Source organism: Rana temporaria, chromosome 1, assembly GCF_905171775.1.
Source record: "Rana temporaria chromosome 1, aRanTem1.1, whole genome shotgun sequence".
Lineage (NCBI taxonomy): Eukaryota > Metazoa > Chordata > Amphibia > Anura > Ranidae > Rana > Rana temporaria.
In genome coordinates this window covers 520,191,079-520,213,355 of record NC_053489.1, presented here as the reverse complement: position 1 = coordinate 520,213,355, position 22,277 = coordinate 520,191,079, and the positions used below count along the sequence as shown (strand labels likewise).

The 22,277-nt window shown below is 43.6% G+C and overlaps 1 protein-coding gene across 3 annotated transcripts in view; it reads left to right on the top strand.

Moving 5' to 3' along the window:
* The window catches only part of TTC29 (tetratricopeptide repeat domain 29), a 374,706-nt gene that overhangs the window by 181,171 nt on the left and 171,258 nt on the right, over window positions 1–22,277 (top strand). For all 3 annotated transcript variants that reach the window (XM_040331767.1, XM_040331774.1, XM_040331760.1), the window contains exon 5: window positions 4,951–5,133. In XM_040331767.1, coding sequence (XP_040187701.1) covers window positions 4,951–5,133 — 183 coding nt within the window. The remainder of the gene's footprint in view (window positions 1–4,950; window positions 5,134–22,277) is intronic.

Sequence of the window (22,277 nt, the reverse complement as noted above, 5' to 3'; positions counted from 1 at the left end):
ACACTATTTGTAAATATGTAGGTATTTATGTCATAAAAAATAAATGACAACTTTACAATTACAAGCAGGCCAAGGAGGCAGATGGTGAAATATACATGGCAACACATTATTGCAGACAATCACCCACCCCCCCCCCAACCCCAATATATATTTACTTACTTTTACGCAGAATTTTAAGTATTTTCTTCATCTGATGTGGCTCCCTCAATTTTAAGTCTGACCATCGTTTCCTCAGCTGTTCCTTGGACCTGGTGATCCCAAACATCCTCTGCATTCTCCTCGCCACCTTGTCCATAATATGTGCCTTTCGGCGGTTAGGGGTCTTGTATGGCCCTAATTCACCATCATAGTCCTTCTTTCGCATGATGTAAACTAACTCCACCATTTCCTGGAACCGCATATTAGTGGCTTTGTATCTTCTTGGCCTTGATCGTGACGTCCCTGCCTCTGTCCCTTCACTTGTGGCATGAGAGCATCGTGCCCGCTCGTGTGACATCGCCATCTTTCCTTTCCCACAGAGATTATGGGCGTGGAAAAGATGAATTTTTACGCCATGGGCGGAGAAGAGGGCGGCGTTTAATACATACGCGGAGTGTAGAGAATGCAAACAACGTGTTTACGTCGTTTACGCGGAGAATCTTCGAGCGCATCCAGAACATACACAGTTAACGCCATATTTCCTAAACTCATTGATTAGGGGCCTCGCAAAGGTGACGAGGGCGGGGTTTAATAAATACGCGGAGTGTTTAAAAGGTGCACGCCGTGATTACGCATCTTATGCGGTAATTAGGCGAGCGTGAGAAACGAGGAGCGAGAGACAGGAAGGTAAGGAAATTAAAAATGTGATCAGCAGAGGCCTTGAAAATGTAGACACATGGGATGGGGATTTGGGCTGTTGGTTGCACCCTTTTTAAGCTATTCTGTCTATGGGGTACCACAATGTTATTTTGGTATTCAAATACTTTTGGACACCTCACAAAATAGAGATGTGAACAATGCTGTACCTCATTGACAAGTTTTTGAATTCAGATCAGGCAAAGTATTGTTCAAGTGTTGGTTGTACAGAGGTCATTAGGAAGTGTCTTTTATGTCATCCATTTTCAGGGGCATGAAATTTACACATGAAAGAGTGCCTAGATGAATACTGTCATTTGTAAGCATTGTTTATTTTTCTATATTAAAATTATTTAATGCAATGTTAACAATGGCTCTGCATCTAGCAAATCAATGTTTGGTACAAGCAATGCGGCCGAGCTGCCAATCATTGTTTAAACAAGAGAGACTGTGTTTGTAATTAGATATAGGTAATAAATTTGAAGACACATATTAGATCAAGGTCAACGCTGATCCTTTTGAATATTTTTTTTTCTGTGGTTTATGTTTTTGGAATCTAGACTCAAAAAGAAATATAATTTTTCAAACAATTCAATGGACCAACTACAAACCAAGGAAGCTATAGAGCCCTTACTTCAAAAATATCAGGACACGCCCATCCTGTGGAATTCAAAACACGCATTATATTGCAATAAAGAGGTACGAGCGGCAGCACTAGAAGAGCTAGCAAACTATATGCAAACTTGGGTGCCAGGATGCACTGCCAACATGGTGAAGGATAAACTTGCCAACCTCAGAAGCACATACAGGAGAGCATACAAAGCTAATAAAAGCCTAAAATCGGGAGCAGCAGCAAGACAAGCAAAGGAACCCAAACTGTGGTATTATAAACAGATGGCTTTTTTGCGGGACGAAATGGAAGGCAGGAAAACGATGTCGAGTCTTTCTTCCAACCTTTCCTCCATGCTACCTTCCAGCGGACCTTCCCCAGATGACCACAGCCCTGCAGAGTCGGAGGAAGAGGGCCTGGCTGACAGAGATGCAGATCTGCCACCCTTCGATGAGGAGGTATAGTAGTTTCCTCTATATTTCTGGCGTAAATAATTCTTGGTGGATTAATGATTTGATATTGTAAAAAAAAAGCCAAGCTGGGAAAAAGCAAAAAAAAAGGTGTACAGACAAATAGGTGTCAGGGATGACAACTGCAGGGGTCAGAAGTAGAGTGTATTCAAGTAATAATGAACAGAAAATTCTAAACGAAAAACATGAAAATGAGTGTGGTTTTATTTAGCGAAATTGTAAAAAATGTCCTTTTTTTTCCACACAGGAAGAAGAGATCAGCCAGGAGGTGGCAGATCCTCAGGTGTCTGTCAGCCAGGAGGAGGCCGGGGTCAGTGGCAGCCAGGAGGAGGCCGGGGTCAGTGGCAGCCAGGAGGAGGCCGGGGTCAGTGGCAGCCAGGAGGAGGCTAGGCCCAGTGGCCTGCAGCAGGTCCCCCCGGCCAGGAGAACCACCACCAGCCAGTCTTCTCCCCCCCAGGTGAGGCCATCAGGCCGAAGGAGGCAGTTGAGGCCTGTGGAGGAGGCAAGCCTCCGCATGATACAGGAGGCAAGCGCCATCATGAGGGCCCCCCTCAACCCCACAGAGGCCTTCAGTGCCTCATTGGCACACGATTTAAATGAAGGGGAGGAGGACCAGAGAAGACTGGCAAAGGCCCTGATGAACCAGGTCCTTTGGTGGATGCAGAAGGGCCTGCTGACCCCAGACACTGGGCTATGTGACCCGGCCCGGCTTGCGGAACACCATCCTCCTGCTGCCACATCGACCCCACCTGCAAGACCCCGTGTTAGATCCGCTGGAAGGCTGCCTGGAGGGAAGACTGGAAAGAGGAGGAAACGTTGATTTTCTGCCTTCCATTTCCTTCCACATAAAGGACATATTGTTTGTACTACCACAGTTTGGGTTCCTTTGTTTGTGTGCTGCTGCTTCATATTTTTGTGTTTGGCTCCTGAGGCTTGGAAGTTTATCCTTCACCATGTTGGAAATGCAAGTTTGCATATAGTTTGCTATCTATTCTAGTGCTGCCGTTCTGTTTATTTTTTGAGATGACATTTGCCTGAATAAAAGGCTTTTTGCTTTCATTTGAAAACATGTCTATTGTTTGTTATACTGTGGGGATTATTAGGCAGCAAACCTTTAATAAATATACAATGGGTAATTTACAAAGGACACACTCCTTGGGGGGGGGGGACATTTGGTGTGCCAACATGGTTTAATATTCTCTAATGAAACACAAAAAAAAAAAAACATGTAAAAAAAAAATATTTTAAATGGTGACATAACTAGAAACAACAAAAAAACAAAAAAAAATGCACATTCCTTTACAAAAATGACTACTATAAATTATGGAGGACCACCAACCAAAACACACGTCTGGCATAGAAAACATTATTAAAGGATTACATCACAAGCAAGAAATGTGACATTTCAGTATGGGACAACTCTATTGAAATTGCATCAGCAAGAGAACGGGGTTATTCTAGCAAGAGAAGAATTAATAAAACGAGGCAAGAAAATGTGGTTTAGTGCGCCTTTTTAAGACATTGTTCTCTTGCTAGAATAAAAGGTTTCTAATGACGAATGTGCCATATCCCAAACAAACGCGAGTTTTACCTGAACGAGCGCTCCCGTCTCCTCATTTGGACTGAGCATGCGCAGGGTTTTTGTACGCTGCTTTTGTGTACAGACGACCGAACATGTCTGACGGACACGATTCCAGCAGACTGTTTTAAAGCAAGACCAGGAAACAGTTGTTCGTTGGAAAACGGTCTGGCCGACGATTGTTTGCTGGAATTCTGTCCGTTACTGCCTACACACGAACGAACATGTCCGCTGAAACTGGTCCACGGACCAGTTTCAGCAGACATGTTTGGTCGTGAGTACGGGGCCTCAGAGATACAACGGAGTATCTGAGATACTCCGTCGTATTTCTGCTGTGTATCTGGCCCTGGCCCCTGAATTTTTACCAAAGAAATGTAGCAGAATACATTTTGGCCTCATTTTTTTTTTTTGAAGAATTTTTTTTTATTTGCAACATTTTATAACAGAAACAAAGAAACATTTTTTATATATATATTTTATATAGCAAAATCTAAAAAAAACTGTGGTGATTAAATACTACCAAATCTCAGCACAGAGTTCTGTGTTTACAAACACACAGAACACCAAACACAGAACAGGAATCTTGTTTTTCTTTTCCTTGAAATGAACTTTAAGTTCAGCGAGAAAAGACAGATCCTGTGAGTAAAAGCAGCACACATACACTTGTTAGGCGCACTGTTATTCCCTTGAATGCCCTCCTGATCACCCCTGTCACCCATCAGTGTCATTAGTACAGTGTACAGTATTGTCACTGATGTTATTGTCAGTCAGTTAGTGTCTCTCCCAGCCAGTTAGTGACAGATTTTTCCGCCACACTATCACAGCCACTGATCAACGCCATTGCTAGTTTAGTGTCTATATTTGTGTAAATTCTAGTATATATCATAGTTTGTAGATGCTATAACTTTCACACAAACCAATTAATATATACTTATTGGGATTTGTTTTACCAAAGATAAGTGGCAGAATACTTTTTGGCCTAAATTTATTAGGATTTTTTTTTCTGTCTTTTTTCTTTCATATAAATAATAAAAAAAAAATTGATCATTGGTGATCAAATACCACCAAAAGAAAGCTCTATTTGTGTGAATAAAATGATATAAATGTAATTTGTGTTCAGTGTTGCATGACTGAGCAATTACCAGTTAAATTACCACAGTGCTGAATAGAAAAAAATGCAATGGTCATGAAGGGGGTAAAACCTACCAAAGGTCTAGTGGTTAAACATAATACAGAAGGAAAATATATTGAAAATATTATAAACTTAGATATATTGAAAAATATTATACACTTAGATATAGCATTTTTTTTAACAAATTTGCTTTGCGAAATGGAAATATGATGCTGATTTTACTATGTGGTAACTAAAAAGAAAAATGATTTTCTTCATATTTTTAATATACTATATTATACTTTTTTACTGCAAAATGTAATTCGTACACGTTTTGCTTTTGCAGGTCACTATGAAGAAGTCTACAAAAATCAGTTTGCACTTGCACAGTACTTCAGAAACGATGGCCACTGGCTTTCAAATCACTTCTTTGAATGCTGTTTTCAGACAGCCAAAGAAATTCACAATGATGGTGGAAGAAAAGAGGCTGAAGCACATGCAAATCTCGGCATGGCGGGGGAAGAACACGGTAAGAAATTTAAAATGACGCTGGTGGATGTTGCTAAAGTATCATTAATTGTCAGTTTGTCAGCTCAGAGTTTGCCAAAACCTTTCATTTACTTTAATTTTGGAGGGTGTGGGAAAGATTTTAAAGTAATTGTAAAGGCAGAAGGTTTTTTATTATAATGCATTCTATGCATTAAGATCAAATGCCTTCTGTGTGCAGCAGCCCCCCTCAGCCTCCATAATACTTACCTGAGCCCCATCTAGATCCAGCGATGTTGTATTATTGTCTCGACTGCCAAGGACTCCCCTCCTCATTGGCTGAAACAGCAGAATGACGCCATTGGCTCCCACTGCTATCAATTAAAGTCAGTCAGCCAATGAGGAGAGAAAGGGGGCAGGGCTGGGCCAAGGATCCATTCCTGAATGGACACAGGGAGCTGTGGCTTGGCTCAGGTGCCCCCATAGCAAGCTGCTTGCTGTGGGGGCACTCAACAGGAGGGAGGGGCCAGGAGCACTGAAAAGGAACCCGAGAAGAACCTGAGAAGAGGAGGATCCAGGCTGCTCTGTGCAAACCCACTTTACAGAGCAGGTAAGTATAACATGTTGGTTATTTTTAACTAAAAAAAAAAAAAAAACAGCCTTTTCAATCACTTTATGCTTTTGTCAGGTTTTAATGCCAATTTGTCTCCCTGTTGGATAGATTTCTCCTCACTCCTCTAGACTTTCTATCTGGGAACATCTTTTATGTTATAAAACTTCCTCTCCCTGAAGTCAAGGATTAAGGATGCTTTTTCTATGTCTTTGTCTATTTGACTTTGTCCTAATTTCCCTTCCCTGGAATACCAGGTTGATCCTTGGTGTCAGCCTTTGCAATGTTCTTTCCATATTTGTTAATTTCTTCTCCATCAAGTCACCATTCAGGGATTCATTCTAATAAAATCTCACATCTTTTGGTTTTCTTAGGAGCTTTTGCTCACTCTTCAGTTGAACTGCTTGTGGACTCCTTACATGTCCAAGGTTTACTAAAGTCTCTCTATGAATGATAAAGAAAAATATGTTTTTGTACTTAATGTACAATATTTTTGAAGTCTATTGAGGAATACAGGTGCCACCCCTCTGTGTTATTGGCCTGGCTGCCAGGGTTATACTAAGTTGCCCAATGTTTTTTGTTTTGCCATTATCCAAACCTCATGTAGGCAGCAGTATAACTCACATATCCAAAAGGTTCTACTATTTTGTGTCCCTCAAAAGACTTAAAGATTTTACGTTAAGTACAGAAATCTTGTTATCCCAACAAAAATGTATTTAAAGGGTCACTATCATAAAATTGTTTTAATTTGATACCACTTGCACTTAATATGTAGTGATAATATGCAGTTTAATAAAAAAAAATAGATTCCTCTTTTACATTTTTGTTTTGCACATTTACGCATAAATCAGAAAAAGTATCAGTGACAGGGTTAGGGACAAACTATAACACCAGGGGGCCTAAGACGTTGCTGAAATAATTATTTTTTTGTGATTTGAAAGTGACTAGTGTAAGCACTCTGACAAAGGCATGCAAAAAAAAAAAAAGAATTAATATAGTGAACACTGTTATAGTTTGGAAAAATTACAGTGACTATGTAATAAGTTGATAAAATCTAGAGGGATTGGTGTGTGTGTATAAAGAAAACCCAGGTCTGTCCAATCCACTATTCAAATTGCAAGAAAGCAAGAAAACACCTAGTGCCAAAGGTGAGTAAAAAAAGTACAAATTTTATTAAGACATCGTAAAGATAAATGACAAACAGTGCCAAAAAAGAAATATATAGAACATCAGATAAAATCAAATGTATTTGCCATACAAAATACCTGTCTGACATACATGACATGTCATTGTTTGCCACCCCCCCAAAAAAAAATATCCAGCCGCCACTGATGGATACTGATACTTTTTCACCAGTGTAGCTGTCCAAGAGAGAGAAAAATCAGAGGCATGGGAAGTGGCTCTCTTTTGCAGGCTGTTTTTCTTCCAATTTACCTTTACATCAATCGCTCTCTAGTTCATAGAGAAGCACAGAGACCCAGAAATGATGTTACTGGGTCTAAAATAAATTATGTGATGAAAACTGAAAGTTTTTTTTTAAACATTGGATTCTGATGTTTTGATGGGGGGGGGGGGGGGTTAACCATATAAGTCAAAATATTCACAGATTAAACTTTACCTTTAAATATATTTTAAATAATGAATCAGTCATGTATACATCTACAGTTTCCTTTGTTTATATAATGACAAATGCCTATGTTCCTCGGAACATAGAGGTATGCTAATGCCAATGTGCCGTACATTATAGATCAGATGGTATCTTTTGTTTGCATAGTTTGCCAACCATGGGTATCTTTTTTTTAGAGGAATATCAATGTTCTTCTTCCTGCACTTTTTGTTACTTATTTATGAAAGGTTTCCGGTCTTTTTTAAATGTTTTATGATGCTCTTAGTATTTTTCAATTACATTATAATTTGTGCTTTTCTCAGGTACATCTGGTACAGAATCATCTACTTCCTTCTTAGATGTCAGCTACAGCTTTGAGCTCCAAAAAAAAAAGGAATCCAGATGGCCTGGAGATACTTTAAAATTAGTCAGAAAAAGAAACTCTTGGTTTTGAAATTAACTCTTTGGCCAAAAGTACAAATGGAAAACCTGACCTCTTCATTCCTGTTACTTTGAACAAATGCTGAAAGTTGCCATAATTCTGCTCAATTGAGCGATTGTGATCAGTGTGTTAGAGGAGAGGTTCCACACCAATTTGTACATAAAAAGAATATATGTCCTAAATTGCACCAAGGATTGTTTGTAGCATCTCAATAGATGCTTGACAGGATGTGTGAAGAAGGTAGAAATTAGTAGTTTATAGTATTAACCTCCCTGGCGGTAATCCTGAGTGTGGCTTGGGGGTTAAAGTTCAGTACCATTAGCGGTAACCCCGAGCCACACTTGGGATTGCATTGCAGAATCCTGGTCCAGGTTACTTACAATGGGCCATATTCTCATAGAAGTTACGATGGAGTATCTCAGGATACTCCATCGTATCTCCCTTTTTTGGCCCGTGTATCTATGCGACTGATTCTTAGAATCATTTTCGCATAGATACACTTAAGATCCGCCATCTGTAAGTCACTTACACTGGCGGATCTTAAATGTAATGACGCCGGCCGCGGCTAGATGGCATTTACGTGAAGGACTCATTTGCGTATGCAAATGATCCTTCTACGCCGATTCCCGAACGAGTTTGCGTCGCGTAACCGTCGCTAACGTCGTTTGCGTAAGCGAAAACTTACTCCTGCTATATGAGGAGTAAGTTTCCGCAAGTCCCACGTAGGCCATGTTACGGATGGCGTCGGGTCCGCGTCGTGTTTTTTCGTCGGGTACATCGTCTCCGTAAGTCATTCTTGAATACGACTTTACGTCAATGACGCACACGTCGGCGCCATTGACGTTTTCCGCCGAGAACTGGAGCATGCGCACTGGGCTTTTTGAAGCCCGGCGCATGCGCAGTTCATCAGAATCGGGGGCGCGCTTAATTTGAATACAAGCCACCCCCTTGGAGATCCGCCAGGCTACGCCGGGGCATTTACACTCCGCCGTCCCAACTTACGGAGCAAGTGTTTGGGGAATACAACACTTGCTCCTGTAAGTTGGGACAGCGGAGTGTAAGTGCCTTAAGCGCAGCCCGCGGATTTTTAGAGAGAATATGGGCCTTTGTCTCCAGGATCCTGCGGTATTTCTTGAGACCTAACATGCCAGGAAAGTACAGATACCCTTCAAATTACCTCTTTTTGGAAAGTAGACATTCCAAGGTATTTAGTAAGAGGCATTGTGTGTTTTTTTTCCCCACAATTCTTTACAAAATCAATTTATTTATTTTTTCTTCACAAAATTGTCATATTAGCAGGTTATTTCTCGCACACAGCATATACATACCACAAATGACACCCCAAAATACATTCTGCTATTACTTCCGAGTATGGAGATACCACATGTGTGAGACTTTCACACAGCGTGGCCACATACAGAGGCCCAACATGCAGGGAGCAACTTCAGGCATTCTGGTGCATAATTTACACATCCAATTTCCTGATTCTGACTACCTATTACACTTTTGAAGGCCCTGGAGCACCAGGACAATGGAAACGCCCCAAAAATGACCCCATTTTGCAAAGAAAACACCCCAACTTATAATCTATGGAGCATAATGATTCTTTTGAACATGTCGGGGCAGATCCACAAAGCATTTACACCAGCGTATCTCGAGATGCGCGGCGTAAGTGTATATATACGCCAGTGTAACTATGCGCCGTATCCACAAAACGAGATACGCCTGAAAATCATCTTTTTCCGACCGACGTAACTTTTCTGCACCGGCGCATCGTGGGCGCATATATCCGCTGGACGCACCATTGATTTGCTATTCAAATATGCAAATGAGGGAGATATGGCGATCCACGAACGTATGTGTGCCCGACGCGGGCTAGGCGCGCCGCGCCTAAGTTATACGTCCGGCCTAAAGTTACCCCTCATAAAAGCAGGGGTAATTTTGCACCAGACGTGTGCAGGTCAGCTGGAGAGCAGCTTCAGCAGCACCGTTAGGGACGAGCTGAGCATCCACACTTGCAGGACAACAATCTGTATGCCAACATGCCAGGGGCATCCATGGTCATAGCTATACTACTGGCTTCACAGGCGCGTAGGAGAAGGGCACGGGAGCGGATATACCGACCGCGCCTAAACATCTTTGGCATGGGGGCTTCGGAGGTGTATCGCATCTTCAGATTCAGCCCTGCTGCCATCCTGGAATTAACCACAACCCTGAAAGATGACATCACCAGCCAGACACACCGCTCACAAGCAGTGGAGCCACTGGTCAAGGTACTGGCAACACTCCATTTCCTTGCCAGTGGCTCGTTCCAGCGTACAAGCTGAGGTTGTCTGAGGTTGTCCCCACAATCCTCAGACGCATGGCCTACCACATTGTCAGACCCACCCAGGAGCATCTGCGGGTGAAGGCAATGCGTGATTTCTACAGAATTGCAGGATTCCCACGCACCGTGGGGACCATTGATTGCACACATGTGGCACTACGCCCCCCCAGTGACACAGAGCACATATACCGCAATCGGAAGCACTGGCATTCCATCAACGTACAGGTGATAGCCGATGCCCAATGCCTCATATGCCGCATCCGTGCCAAACACCCAGGGTCCAGCCACGACAGCTACATATTCCGTCAAAGCACCATGCCAACAGAATTTGAACAGAACGTGTACGGGGACAGCTAGCTGGTTTGTGAGTGACATGGGTGTCAGGCATGACTGTACGACCCCATGATGCAGACATCACGTGGGGCACATGCACAACTAACATCCTCCTGTCTTTTCCCTTCCAGGTGATGCGGCATATGCACTTGGGCCCCATCTCATGACTCCATTACGGAATCCTGAAACCCCAGGAGAGAGAAGATACAATGATGCACACACACGTACACGTGCAGTGGTGGAACGCACCTTTGGCCTCCTGAAGTCCCGTTTCCGATGCCTGGATAAGTCCGGGGGGACCCTGTTGTATTCCCCAAACTTTGTGTGCCAGATCATCGGTGCATGTTGCATGCTGCACAACTTCGCCGTGAGAAAGGGCCTGGAGATTGACTTATGTGATGACCTGACCCCCGAACCAGACATTCCCCCCCTAAATGAGGCTACCCCGTCTGCTGAGGAAAGAGCAGTCAGGAGATGCCTCACAGTAGGCATCTTTGCACGTTAAACCCACACATTCATCATGGCACAAGGAGAATGCACGCATGCACACCACTGTGGTCCCTAGCACACACACCCCACATCCTCATCACATTGGATTAGCCCAAGTCCACAATGCAGGACTTGGGAACAGCAACGCCCCGTCAAGGCTCCAATTATGTTGCTGTCCATTCAGACCACATTCACACGGACCTGGGGATCACTTCTCCCTGGTCCTGGAGACCCCTTTTCCGGCAGGAATGTCACCCCCACATTCAAACATCAGTCACACTGTAGCCTGCACTACTGACCGTGTGCTTAGGCTAAAAAAACAAAAAAAATCATAACCTGAGTAGATCAGAAAAATAAACATAAAAAACTCATAACCTGAGTAGATCCAAAAAACAAAAAAAAAATCAACGGCGCTGACATGCCCCACGCCTGCCGTGGCCACGGCCCCGGCCCCTGCTCCTCATGGGAGACTCATAGGGGGGGGAATCAGGAGGAGGAGCATCCCCTGGTCTCTCCACACCTGGCGGCCTGCCCTCCAATGCCAGGGGGATGCGAGTGAGGACCGCATTTGTGTCCACCTGCAGCAGCCTGGACTACCTCCCCTCCGCCTGGATGGCTGCTGTGTTGTCCCTGACAGCCTCTGCCAGGGCGTGGACCTCATCACCCAGGCTTGCTGTGGTGGCCTGCAGTTCAGCCAGGCAGGTGACCACAGCTGCCGAATTGGAGCCCACATCCTGCACAGCTTCCTTCAGGGTGGCCATGCTGTGTGCCATGTGGTCCATCTTCATGGCAACCACACCCAGATGGCGGGCCTGGTCCCTCTTCAGATCTTCAGGAAGAACCTCAGACACCCCCCTAGTCTTCCTAGACACCTCCCTGGGTCCAGAAGTGGCTTGGGGCTGTGTAGAAGGGGAGACCCTTGGGGGGGAAGCCCTGTTGGGGGAGGAACGGGAGGGGCTACCCCTGATGGTGGACTGACTGGTCCCAGCCAAAGGGGAAGACTCCTCCAAATGGAGCCCGACCTCATTCCCACTGGTCACCTCCTCCTCCTCAACCACCTCCTGAGGAGAGGTGTGGCCACTCCCTTCCACGGATGAGTCCTGGCTTGCCAGGGGGTCTGACTCAGACTGATGTCCGGGGGATGGTGTGGACTGGCCAGATGGCCCCGCACCCTCCTGCACATCTGTGGATGACACAAAACATTCACATGTTGGAGGAGCCACACACTTGTCACATGTTCCCTTCCACCCCCACACATGCTGCACACCAGATAGGAGATAAAACACACTTACCTGTCCTCAAGGCATCCTCAACGGAGTCAAAGCCTCAACTCCCTCCACTTGATGCCTGTGGAGGCACTGGGCAACCACCTGCTCCTCAGGAGTCAAGGTCAGGGTAGTTGCTGGTCCCCCTCCAGTGCCCCTGGCATGAGCGCTCATCCTGGCCAGCTTACCTTTCACCAGGTGACGCAAATCATTGATCTTTTTAAGAATGTAATTTGGGGTCCTGACCTCACTTCCCAAAGCATTCACATCTGTGGCAATCTGCGCCAGGATCTCCTTCCTCCTGACCTGGTTGGTGTTGGCACTCTCTGCCCCATGGAGAAAAATATCAACTTCCTCCTCTTCTCAGCTGCTGGAGCAGACATGGCTCAAAAACAAACAGCAGCAAAGAAAACTGCAAAAGTACTTTGCTTCAGGGGGGGAAACAAGCGGATGTACTTTTGCACTGGACGGGCGCATGTCCTGGGTGTATCTCACTGATTACGCCGGGCCTAGTTCTGAGCATGCGCAGAGAGGCGCTGAACATGCGCCGTTCGTTTGGCCGTTCATTTGCATGGGGTCACGGCTCATTTCAATAGAACACGCCCACTTCCTTCCTACTTTGAATTACGCCTAGGAATTTACGTTGAGCCGGCGCAACGTCGGGCGCAAATACTCTGAGGATACGGTACTTGCCTCTCTAAGTTGAGCTGGCGTAGCGGAAATGAGATGCGCTACGCCGGCCTATATATGCGCCGATGTACGTGGATCTGCCCCGTCATTTTTTTTTTTTTTCTAACAGATTTTGGAAAATGTGGAAAGAAAATTAAAAAGCATTTTTTTTTTACACAAAGGGCCAGATTCACGTAGAAATGGGCTACGCTGCGGCGGCGTAACGTATCCCATTTACGTTACACCGCCACAAGTTTTCAGCGTAAGTGCTTGATTCACAAAGCACTTGCCTGTAAACTTGCGGCGGTGTAACGTAAATCCGCCCGGCGCAAGCCCGCCTAATTAAAATGGGGCGGGGGACCATTTAAATTAGGCGCGTTCCCGCGCCGAACGTACTGCGCATGCTCTGTCCCTAAAATTTCCTGACGTGCATTGCGCTAAATGACGTCACAAGGACGTCATTGGTTTCGACGTTAACATAAATGGCGTCCAGTGCCATTCACGAACGACTTACGCAAACGACGTGAAATTTAAAAATTTGACGCGGGAACGACGGCCATACTTAACATTGGTTTTACACGACGTATCTCTACGGAAACTACGTAAATTTAGAGCGACGGGCAAAGCGGACGTTTGTTAATCGGCGTAACTAGTCATTTGCATATTCTACGCCGACCGCAATGGAATCGCCACCTAGCGGCCGGCCTAGAATTGCAGCCTAAGATCCGACGGTGTAAGTCACTTACACCTGTCGGATCTTAGGGCTAGCTATGCGTAACCTGATTCTATGAATCAGGCGCATAGATACGACAATCGTATCTCAGAGATATGACGGCGTATCAGGAGATAGGCCGTCGTATCTCTTTTGTGAATCTGGCCCAAAGTCTTTTTTATACAATATTTCTAACACATAGCATGTGCATAGCAAAAATGACAACCCAAAATATATTTGCCTACTTCTCCTGAGTATGGTGATACCACATGTGGAAGACTTCCACAGCCTGGCCACATACAAAGGCTGGGTACGGCTGGGTTCTGCCGAGTATGGCTGGGTACTGCTGAGTACAGCTGGGTATTGCCAGGTATGGCTGGGTACAACTGAGTATGGCTGGGTATCACCGAGTATGGTCGGGTACGGCTTGGTATCACTGAGTATGGCTGGGTATCACCGAGCATGGCTGGGTATCTCCGGGTATGGCTGGGTATCACCGAGTATGGCTGGGTATTGCCGAGTATGGTTGGGATAGATGGCTGAGCATGGCAGAGTATGGTGGAGGGAAGGCAGAGTATGGTGCAGGGATGGCAGAGTATGGTGCAGGGATGGCATAGTATGGTGGAAGGATGGCAGAGTATGGTGGATGGATAGCAGGATGGCAGAGTATGGTGAAGGGATGGCAGGATGGCAGAGGGATGGCAGGATACGGAGAGGGGAGAGAGGAACCGGATATCACGCCTGTTTGTTTACATGTGATCACTCCATCATTTGACAAAGCGTTCATGTGGTAAATGGCCGCTGTCAGAGGACCTGGCGGTCACGGATGCTCCCGTGTACATGCCCCACGGGGCACGCGGGAGCGCGATTCTGGGAGGACGTCAATGTAAGCCTTCCCAGAGTTATCCAACCGCCCTGTAGCTGTCATTCGGCTATGGGCCGGTTGTTAAACCCTGTCAGGTTTTTTTGTGCCATCTGTGTCCCACTGGAAGATTTCCCCTCTTTTACTTTTCTGGGGACAAATTTGTGATTTTATTTTTACTTTCAATGAGGATGGTAAACAGGACAAATATAGAGGGGGTGAATCTCCTTAATGGGGCACAGACAACAATAAAAACCTGACAGTTGTTCTAATCCACCTCCACTCTATCCAAAGCTAAAAAAAAGTTTTTCCTTTAGTTACATTTTAAGTAAATCAGCCGATTTCTATATTTATATATTTAGGTTTCTATGACATAGTGTTGAGAGAACTGATCCAAATAGGTAAATACTATTAAAAATTGGCTATTATATTTTTACATTCTTTAAATACAGCATGCCTGGACCACTACTTAATTACCACATGCATTTAATTATACATTTTCTTCTGTGAATTGACTTTAACCCCTTTTCATGGGGTACTTAATGACAATTTTGAGCGTTTTTCTGCAAATACTGCAAAATGGCATAGTGAGTTGCAGGATCACATTAGGTAAAATGTGTCCGGACACCTACATACCGCATGCAATCTAGTTCTGTACATATTTCCCAGCACTCTTACCAGTTGGCCAGTAAAAATAAATAAAAATACTCTGTCTAAAAAATATGCATTAAAATTAGAGGTTTTAGTTACACGACATTTGCAAATATTTGTTGAAGCTGCACTGCCTCATCAAGACCTTTTTAGTAGAGTGTGGTCCTAACTCTATGAGAGCCTTCATGTTGTAGCAAATATAGCAGTGGATAAATTAAAGCCAGAAATGCCCGGAGGCAGCCTATTCATCCTCAAAGGTGCAGGGACACACCAGAAGCCCTGCAGAACACAATGGCAGCTGAAAGCATCCAATGTGTCCCTGTGCCAATTCCAGCAAGCTGACAAAAGTGGCAATCAACCCAATTTAGAACTAGCTTTTAGAGAAAGGTGCACATGGAAGGACTTTGCACAGAGCAAACAGATCAAAACAGCACAATTAATACAATGTTTTTAGCTCTATGCCATTGGTCACCATGCCTGTAATACTTAGCAACACTTGCATGATCAAATACTGTTTATGTAGATTGCCAGACGCCTGTTTATTTGCTGTTATATACATTTTGGATGATAGCATAATGATGTAAAGATTTAGACAGAATCATTTATCTGAATATATTTGCATGATTATGTTCTAAATACTACATAAAAAATGTCAACATCTTGAAGACTGGGTAATATAATGATTTTAGCTCTGTTCCATTGGGTATTATTTGTATCATATTTAGCAACATTTGCTTGACCAATTACTGTGTGTGCACCTTTTCCAGACATCTGTTTCCTTGCTGTTATATTTCTTTTGAATGTTGTTCATTGAGCACAAAGATATAGAATGTATGTTAATGATCGTGTCGTAAATACAATGCAACTTATAGTTGTTTTCTGTGAAGCTGTGGTCTTAGAAATAAAGGCAATGTTGCTAGATGAAGAATGTTGTGTTGAAAGATTTACATTTTTAGTTGGTGGCTCTCAGAGCTAACTTGCTCTGGTGGGCCCCAAAGCCAAATTCTGCCAAGTCTATTAAGGAGTAGGGATGAGCTTCATATTCGAGTCAAACTCATGTTTGTAAAACTTTTTTTTCCATTGATACATGTTCCCTGGGGCAAGACCCGGGTTCTCAAACCCGTTTTACGACAATAACTTGCATATGAGGCTTTAAAATTAGTTCTTTTGAATTTGAACGTTCGAGTCCCATATACGTCAATGGGGTTCTAAATGTTTGTGTGAACGGTCGGTCCGTTCAAAGTTTCTGGTGCAAACCGAACGGGGGGGGGGGGGGGGGGGGTGTACGGCTCATTCCTATTCATGAGTCCTTCCAACTTCTTGTTTGGGCTGACAAAACAGTGCCTTTATTGCACTATCCAACTATCCAACCCCGTGCCTATCAAACCATATTCATACAGTACATTGATCTCTTTCCCAGCAAAGCAATGCTACCACCTTGACTCCCAAGAGCTTGCTCACACACTTTGTGTAGGAAAAGGGCGTTTGGGAGATGTATTTCTGAAGGCGTGTCTATGTCCTTAGGAACTGAACTCCAAGCAGCTGACCCTGCAAAATTGTGCTATTGTCATAGGACATAATCAAATCAGTTTTTTGCTTTAGGAACAAGGTAAAAGAAAATGCCAGAACATACTTTAGAGCAGGGGTAGGCTACCTTTTGCGCACAGTGTGCTGAAATTTTTTTTTTTAAATTGAGCGTGTCGATCTTATAACAAAAAAATTGCAACTTCACACTCTCAATCACAAAAAAAATATTTTTTATAAAGTAAATGCTGTACACTACTTGAGTAGTAGTACGAAATTAACATCCTGCACTCCATCACGCCTCAGATCAGCCCCAATTCCTGCAACACCACACTCCAGATCAGCCCCAATACAAGCACCGTCACACCTCAGATCACTGTCCCTCCTGCAAATCTCTCCTACCACTGTAACCCCCTGCACATCTGCCCCACATCTCTAACCCCCTGCACATCTGCCCCACCACTGTAACCCCCTTCACATCTGCCCCACCTCTGTAACCCCCTGCTTATTTGTCCTACCACTGTAACCCCCTGTACATCTGCCCTACAAATGTTCCCCCTTTCTCACCTGCGCCACCAGTGTACCTCACTGCCCATCTGCTCCACTGCCATACCCCCATGCTCTTATGTCTCACCGCTCAACCATCTTCTCGTCTGTCCTAACACTGAACTTATCTGCTCATCTGCCCCACCACTGTAACCCCCTTTCTTATCTGTACCTCCTGTACATCTGTCCCACATCTGTTCCCCCTGCTCTTCTGCTCCACCACTGTAACCCCCTGCTCATGTGTTCCACTGATGTACCTTCTTTCTCCTTAGCACCCCTCTGCCCCACCGCTGTAACCCCCTGCTCATCTGTTCCACCAATGAACCTCCTTTCTCCTCACCACTCTTCCCCCCTGTACATCTGCCCCCCCTCTGTACCCCTTGCTCTTTTGCCCAACCACTGTAAGCCCCTGCTCATCCTCACCAATGCACCTCCTTTCACAACGGACCCGCCACTGTACCCCCCCTGCTCATCTTTCCTACCACTGAAACCCACTTCTCATCTGGCCCAACACTGAACCCCCCTGCTCATCTGTCCCACCACTGTACCCCCTTGCTTTTCCCACCGCTGAACCACCTTCTCATCCCTCCTACCACTGTACCTCCTGCACATCTCACCGACCACTGTATCCCCTTGCTCTTCTGCCCCAGCTCTGTAACCCACCTGCTCATCTGTCCCATCAATGTACCCCTTTTCTCATCTGCCCCACCACTGTACCTCCCTGCACATCTACTCCACCGCCTTATCCCCATGCTCTTCTGTCTCATTGCTGAATCACCTTCTCATCTGTCCTAGCACTGAACCCATCTGCTCATGTGTCCCACCACCGTAACCTGCTTTCTTATCTGCCCCACCAATGTACCTCCTGCACATCTGTCTCACTTAGTACCCCCCTCTCTTCTGCCCCACCTCTGTTCCCCCTGCTCTCCTGCCTCACCACTGTAACCCCCTGCTCATCTGTCCCAATACACCTCTTTTCACATCTGATCCACTGCTCTACCCCCCTGCCTTTCTGTCCCACCATGAAACCCCCTGCTCGTCTGCCCCACCACTGTAACCCCCTTCTCATCTGTCCCACCACTGTAACCCCCTTCTCATCTGGCCCAAAACTGAACCCCCCTGCTCTTCTGTACCACTGCTTAACCCCCTTCTCATCTCTTCGACCCCTGTACCCCCCCCCCTGCATATCTGTCCCACCTTTGTTTTTTTTTTGTTTTTTTTTTCCTTTAGAGCAAATATATATTTTATCTACTTTTACATATTTCTAAACATTTCTCCTTTAATTCTTATAATCCTTATACCCCACCATTCCCCTCTTCCCCCCCGCCCCACCCCCTGGGACTCCAGTTGCCTTTCTGTATCTTCCTTTTTCTTTTTTCTTTTTCCTCTCTTAATTTTGAGACTTTCTTATATTGGATCCATCCTTAAAAATCTGAGAAAGTCTTACCAAGTACTATACCCTATGCACCCATTAGCTCCGCAAATGTCATGGAATTTTTGAACTCTGTCCACTTAGACCAGGTCTTTTCAAATTCCTCTAAACCGTCTGAGTCACTTAACCTTAGGAATTCTAAGTTTTGAATATAATTCATTTTATTACACCATTCTTTAATGGGGGGACTTTCCCTTTCTTGCCAGTGACTGGCTATCAGGCTTTTAGCAGCAGTTAACAGGTGGGGTAAAATACTTTTCTGATATTGTTTCATAGGTAATCTTATCCTCTGATGCAAACATCCCCAGGGATCATCTGGAATCTCTGTGTTCGTTATTTCAGTAATTAATTGTCTGATTCTTCTCCAATACAATTTAATTTTTGGACACTGCCACCATATATGAGCCATATCTCCGATCTGCCCACATCCGCGCCAGCACATCTCTGAGGCTTCTTTCTTATATTTGTGAGCCTTGTCTGGGGTGATATACCATCGGATTAAGCATTTATAATTTAACTCAATTATTTTACTATTTGCTGATGAGGTATACACTCTTCTCCATATTTGTTTTAATTCTGGAATACTCAACGAGGAACCCAATTCCTCCTCCCACTTTTTAATATATGGTGGAATGTCCAAATGATCAAATTCTATCAGATTTTTATAAATCTTGGAGATAACTCCTTTCCCTGTTTGTCCTTGACTAATTCTCTCAAGTGGGCGTAGGTTTTCTGCTGATCTACACGGCTGTGGGAGAGCCTCAAAAAAATGTTTTAACTGGGCGTACCGCCATTCGTTTATCTCTATTATCTCCCCTTTGTCCTTCAATTCCTCATAGGTATTTAATTTATCTCGCGTCATGACATCCTTCAGCTGAGCATTTTTTTTTTTTATCCATTTACCAGATATCTTTTCTAACCCCGGTGTAAAATAGTTTGACTCTTTTATTGGCATTAGTGGTGAATTAAAATCCCATTTTTCCCTCTTATGAACTTTGTCCCAAATTTTTATAGCGTGACGAGTAATGCTCTGTCCCACCTTTGTAACCTCCTGCTCATCTGCTCCACCGATATACCCTTTTCTCATCTATGATATGCGTGATATGCAAAATGATGAAAGGAAGCAGAGATGAGACACATCTACCTGTCCTGGCACACTTATCCTGTTGATCCACCTCTCGCATCCAGTCCACGTGCTTGTATGTGATGTCACATACAATCATCTGGAATGGATGCGCAATAATGAGCTCAGGTCAGGGGCATTTTCTGAAAGCAGTGGGCCTGTGTGCAGGATCATAAGTTGGGCTCCCGCAGTTGAGGAAAAGTGTGACGCTCCATGCCACAGCAAAAGTTAGGTGTGATTTTCGTTGCGCTAATTACTGGCTGGGGCTTAAAGTAACACAGAGTGCGGGGGTTTAGTAGTAAGTGGTAAAAAGGTTCAGGAATAATTTTAACAAAGTTCCCAGAAGCTCAACAGTAATTCCATAAACTGTCACCTGATTGTGGTTTTCTCAATCACAGTGAAATCCCTTCTTTCTGAGATTGGTAGTGGCAACCAAGTGAGTCATCTTCCTCCAGATGGTGGACGGGGCTAGCAGGACTGTGATTGGCTTTAGTAGTGGCCAATCACAGCTCTCCTTCTCCTGGAAACAGGGACCCTTCAGCAGAACTCTATCCAATTTCTTCCCCATCACAAAAGCTGTCGATCACAGCTACAGCAAAGTTAGAGAACCAAACAATGTTTCCCATCTTTTACAATGTGTGGTGGCAGAGTGCCTCCCCCTCAGTCCTGGTGCGGTGTGGGCAAATCTGAAATTGAAATGCATTAGTGTCTCACTGACACTTCCCTGCGCTGCTCTGCTGATAGGGAGGGAGTTGAGTCGCGGCAAAAGAGGCTTTGCGTGCCGGGGGTTGCCTACCCCTGCTCTAGAGGGAGGGAGGTTTGGAGAGTAAATTTGGAGAAATCCTGAACATTTACTTTAGCAGTGGAGTAATTTGAGCAATTCTAATGAAAGCTATTATCCGGCTTCAGTGCTACAGGAGGCACAGATATTGACTGGGCAAATGCAAATAAGGCATTACTCTGTTGGATTATGCACATGGTAAGTGAGAGGAAATCTTCCCTACCAAGTTAAAAAGGAAACAATGATAATCTGACAGAGGCCCTTCTCTAATAAAAGTATTTAAAAGGTTAATGCACATTTGCTTGATAATCTCAGAATTTTAATAGTGGTTTGCACAGTCTGTATTGAACACAATTCTAGAAAACTTTATTTTCAGCTTAAGTTATACTATATAACCCTTTATTGCATTTTTTTTTAAACTAAGCATGACTGTAAATCTTAAAATTGGTGTTTGCCTTTTGATCAGAATTGGGAAAATGCAACAAAAAAAGACTGTTCAAGTAAAATTTACTGCAAAAGTCAGTTTAGCTGATTTTACATTATCCAGTTAACATTCTCACAGTATCTGAAGAAGAGCATGGAATGTACTGTAAAATTGTTATGCACTCAATTTTATCTTTCAATCCATTGTGGATTTAACTACATTCATAAAAGAAACTTTTGCAATTGTATGCATTCATAATGTTATTACTAATACAAGTAAAGAAGCGATGAGATTCTGAAATATTTTAATAAGTCCGATGCATAAATGTTACCCTTTCTGTACAGCTTTTATGTATATATGAATTAATAGCACCAGTGTATTGATTATTATGCAAATACCAGCAATTAAAATGCAGACAAAACCTTACGGCTATATTAAATTAGTGTTACATTACGATTAGTTGTAGATCATGAATAAATAGCATGGAAAGTGCCCTGATGAAAGACAATAACAAGAGATTACCTTTTTATGTACAACAATAATGTGGTTGTGCATTAAGAAGCATTGCAGTTTTGTCATTTTCCTTTTGTAATCTTTATTAATGCTACTTTATGAAGAGAAAATTGAGCAGACTGCTTGCAAATGTAATCCAACTTCAGACTAATAAAGACTAAACAAATTGTCTTAGTTCTACTAAAGGCAGAAAAAGTTCTTCACTTCAACACTTCCTAATGGTAATACATTTTACCCACCTTTTTCCCATCTTCTGAAAATTCCTATTAGTTAATAAGGCAGCACATCATACCTGTTGGCTTTTGGTTTTCTAAAAGTGGCAGGGTCTTTTTAAAGCAGAACTGAAATTGCAGGTTAAAATAATGCATGTATGGACACTTACACGATTCTGATTTTTGCAGAAGGTTAGCCAGCAAGGCCTGGGATTCTCTACAACTCCTTGGTTCAAGCTTCTCATATATTATATATATATATATATATATATATATATATATATATATATATATATATATATATATATATATATATATATATATATATAAAATAGTTTCCACAACATCGGTGTGCTAGAATAGATTTGTGATATTTTGCAGATCATACTTTATTTATTATAGCAAGCTTTTTAAGGCCTTCAAAACCAGGAAATTATTATCCGGATGTCTCTTGCTTTATTTTTTGTGCTTAAACACACATATGACATCACGACGCTGTCACGTGTCGACTGCGGCCATCTTTGTGGTTTGGAAACAAATGCTATTCATGACAGACTGCAGCCTTTGATATGCCTGTTTTTATCTGACAAAATGTGAGTACCCTGGCTGTTTTTTTTAGAAATACTTATAATTTCTCTACTTGTGGACCATAAACATCCAGACCAGG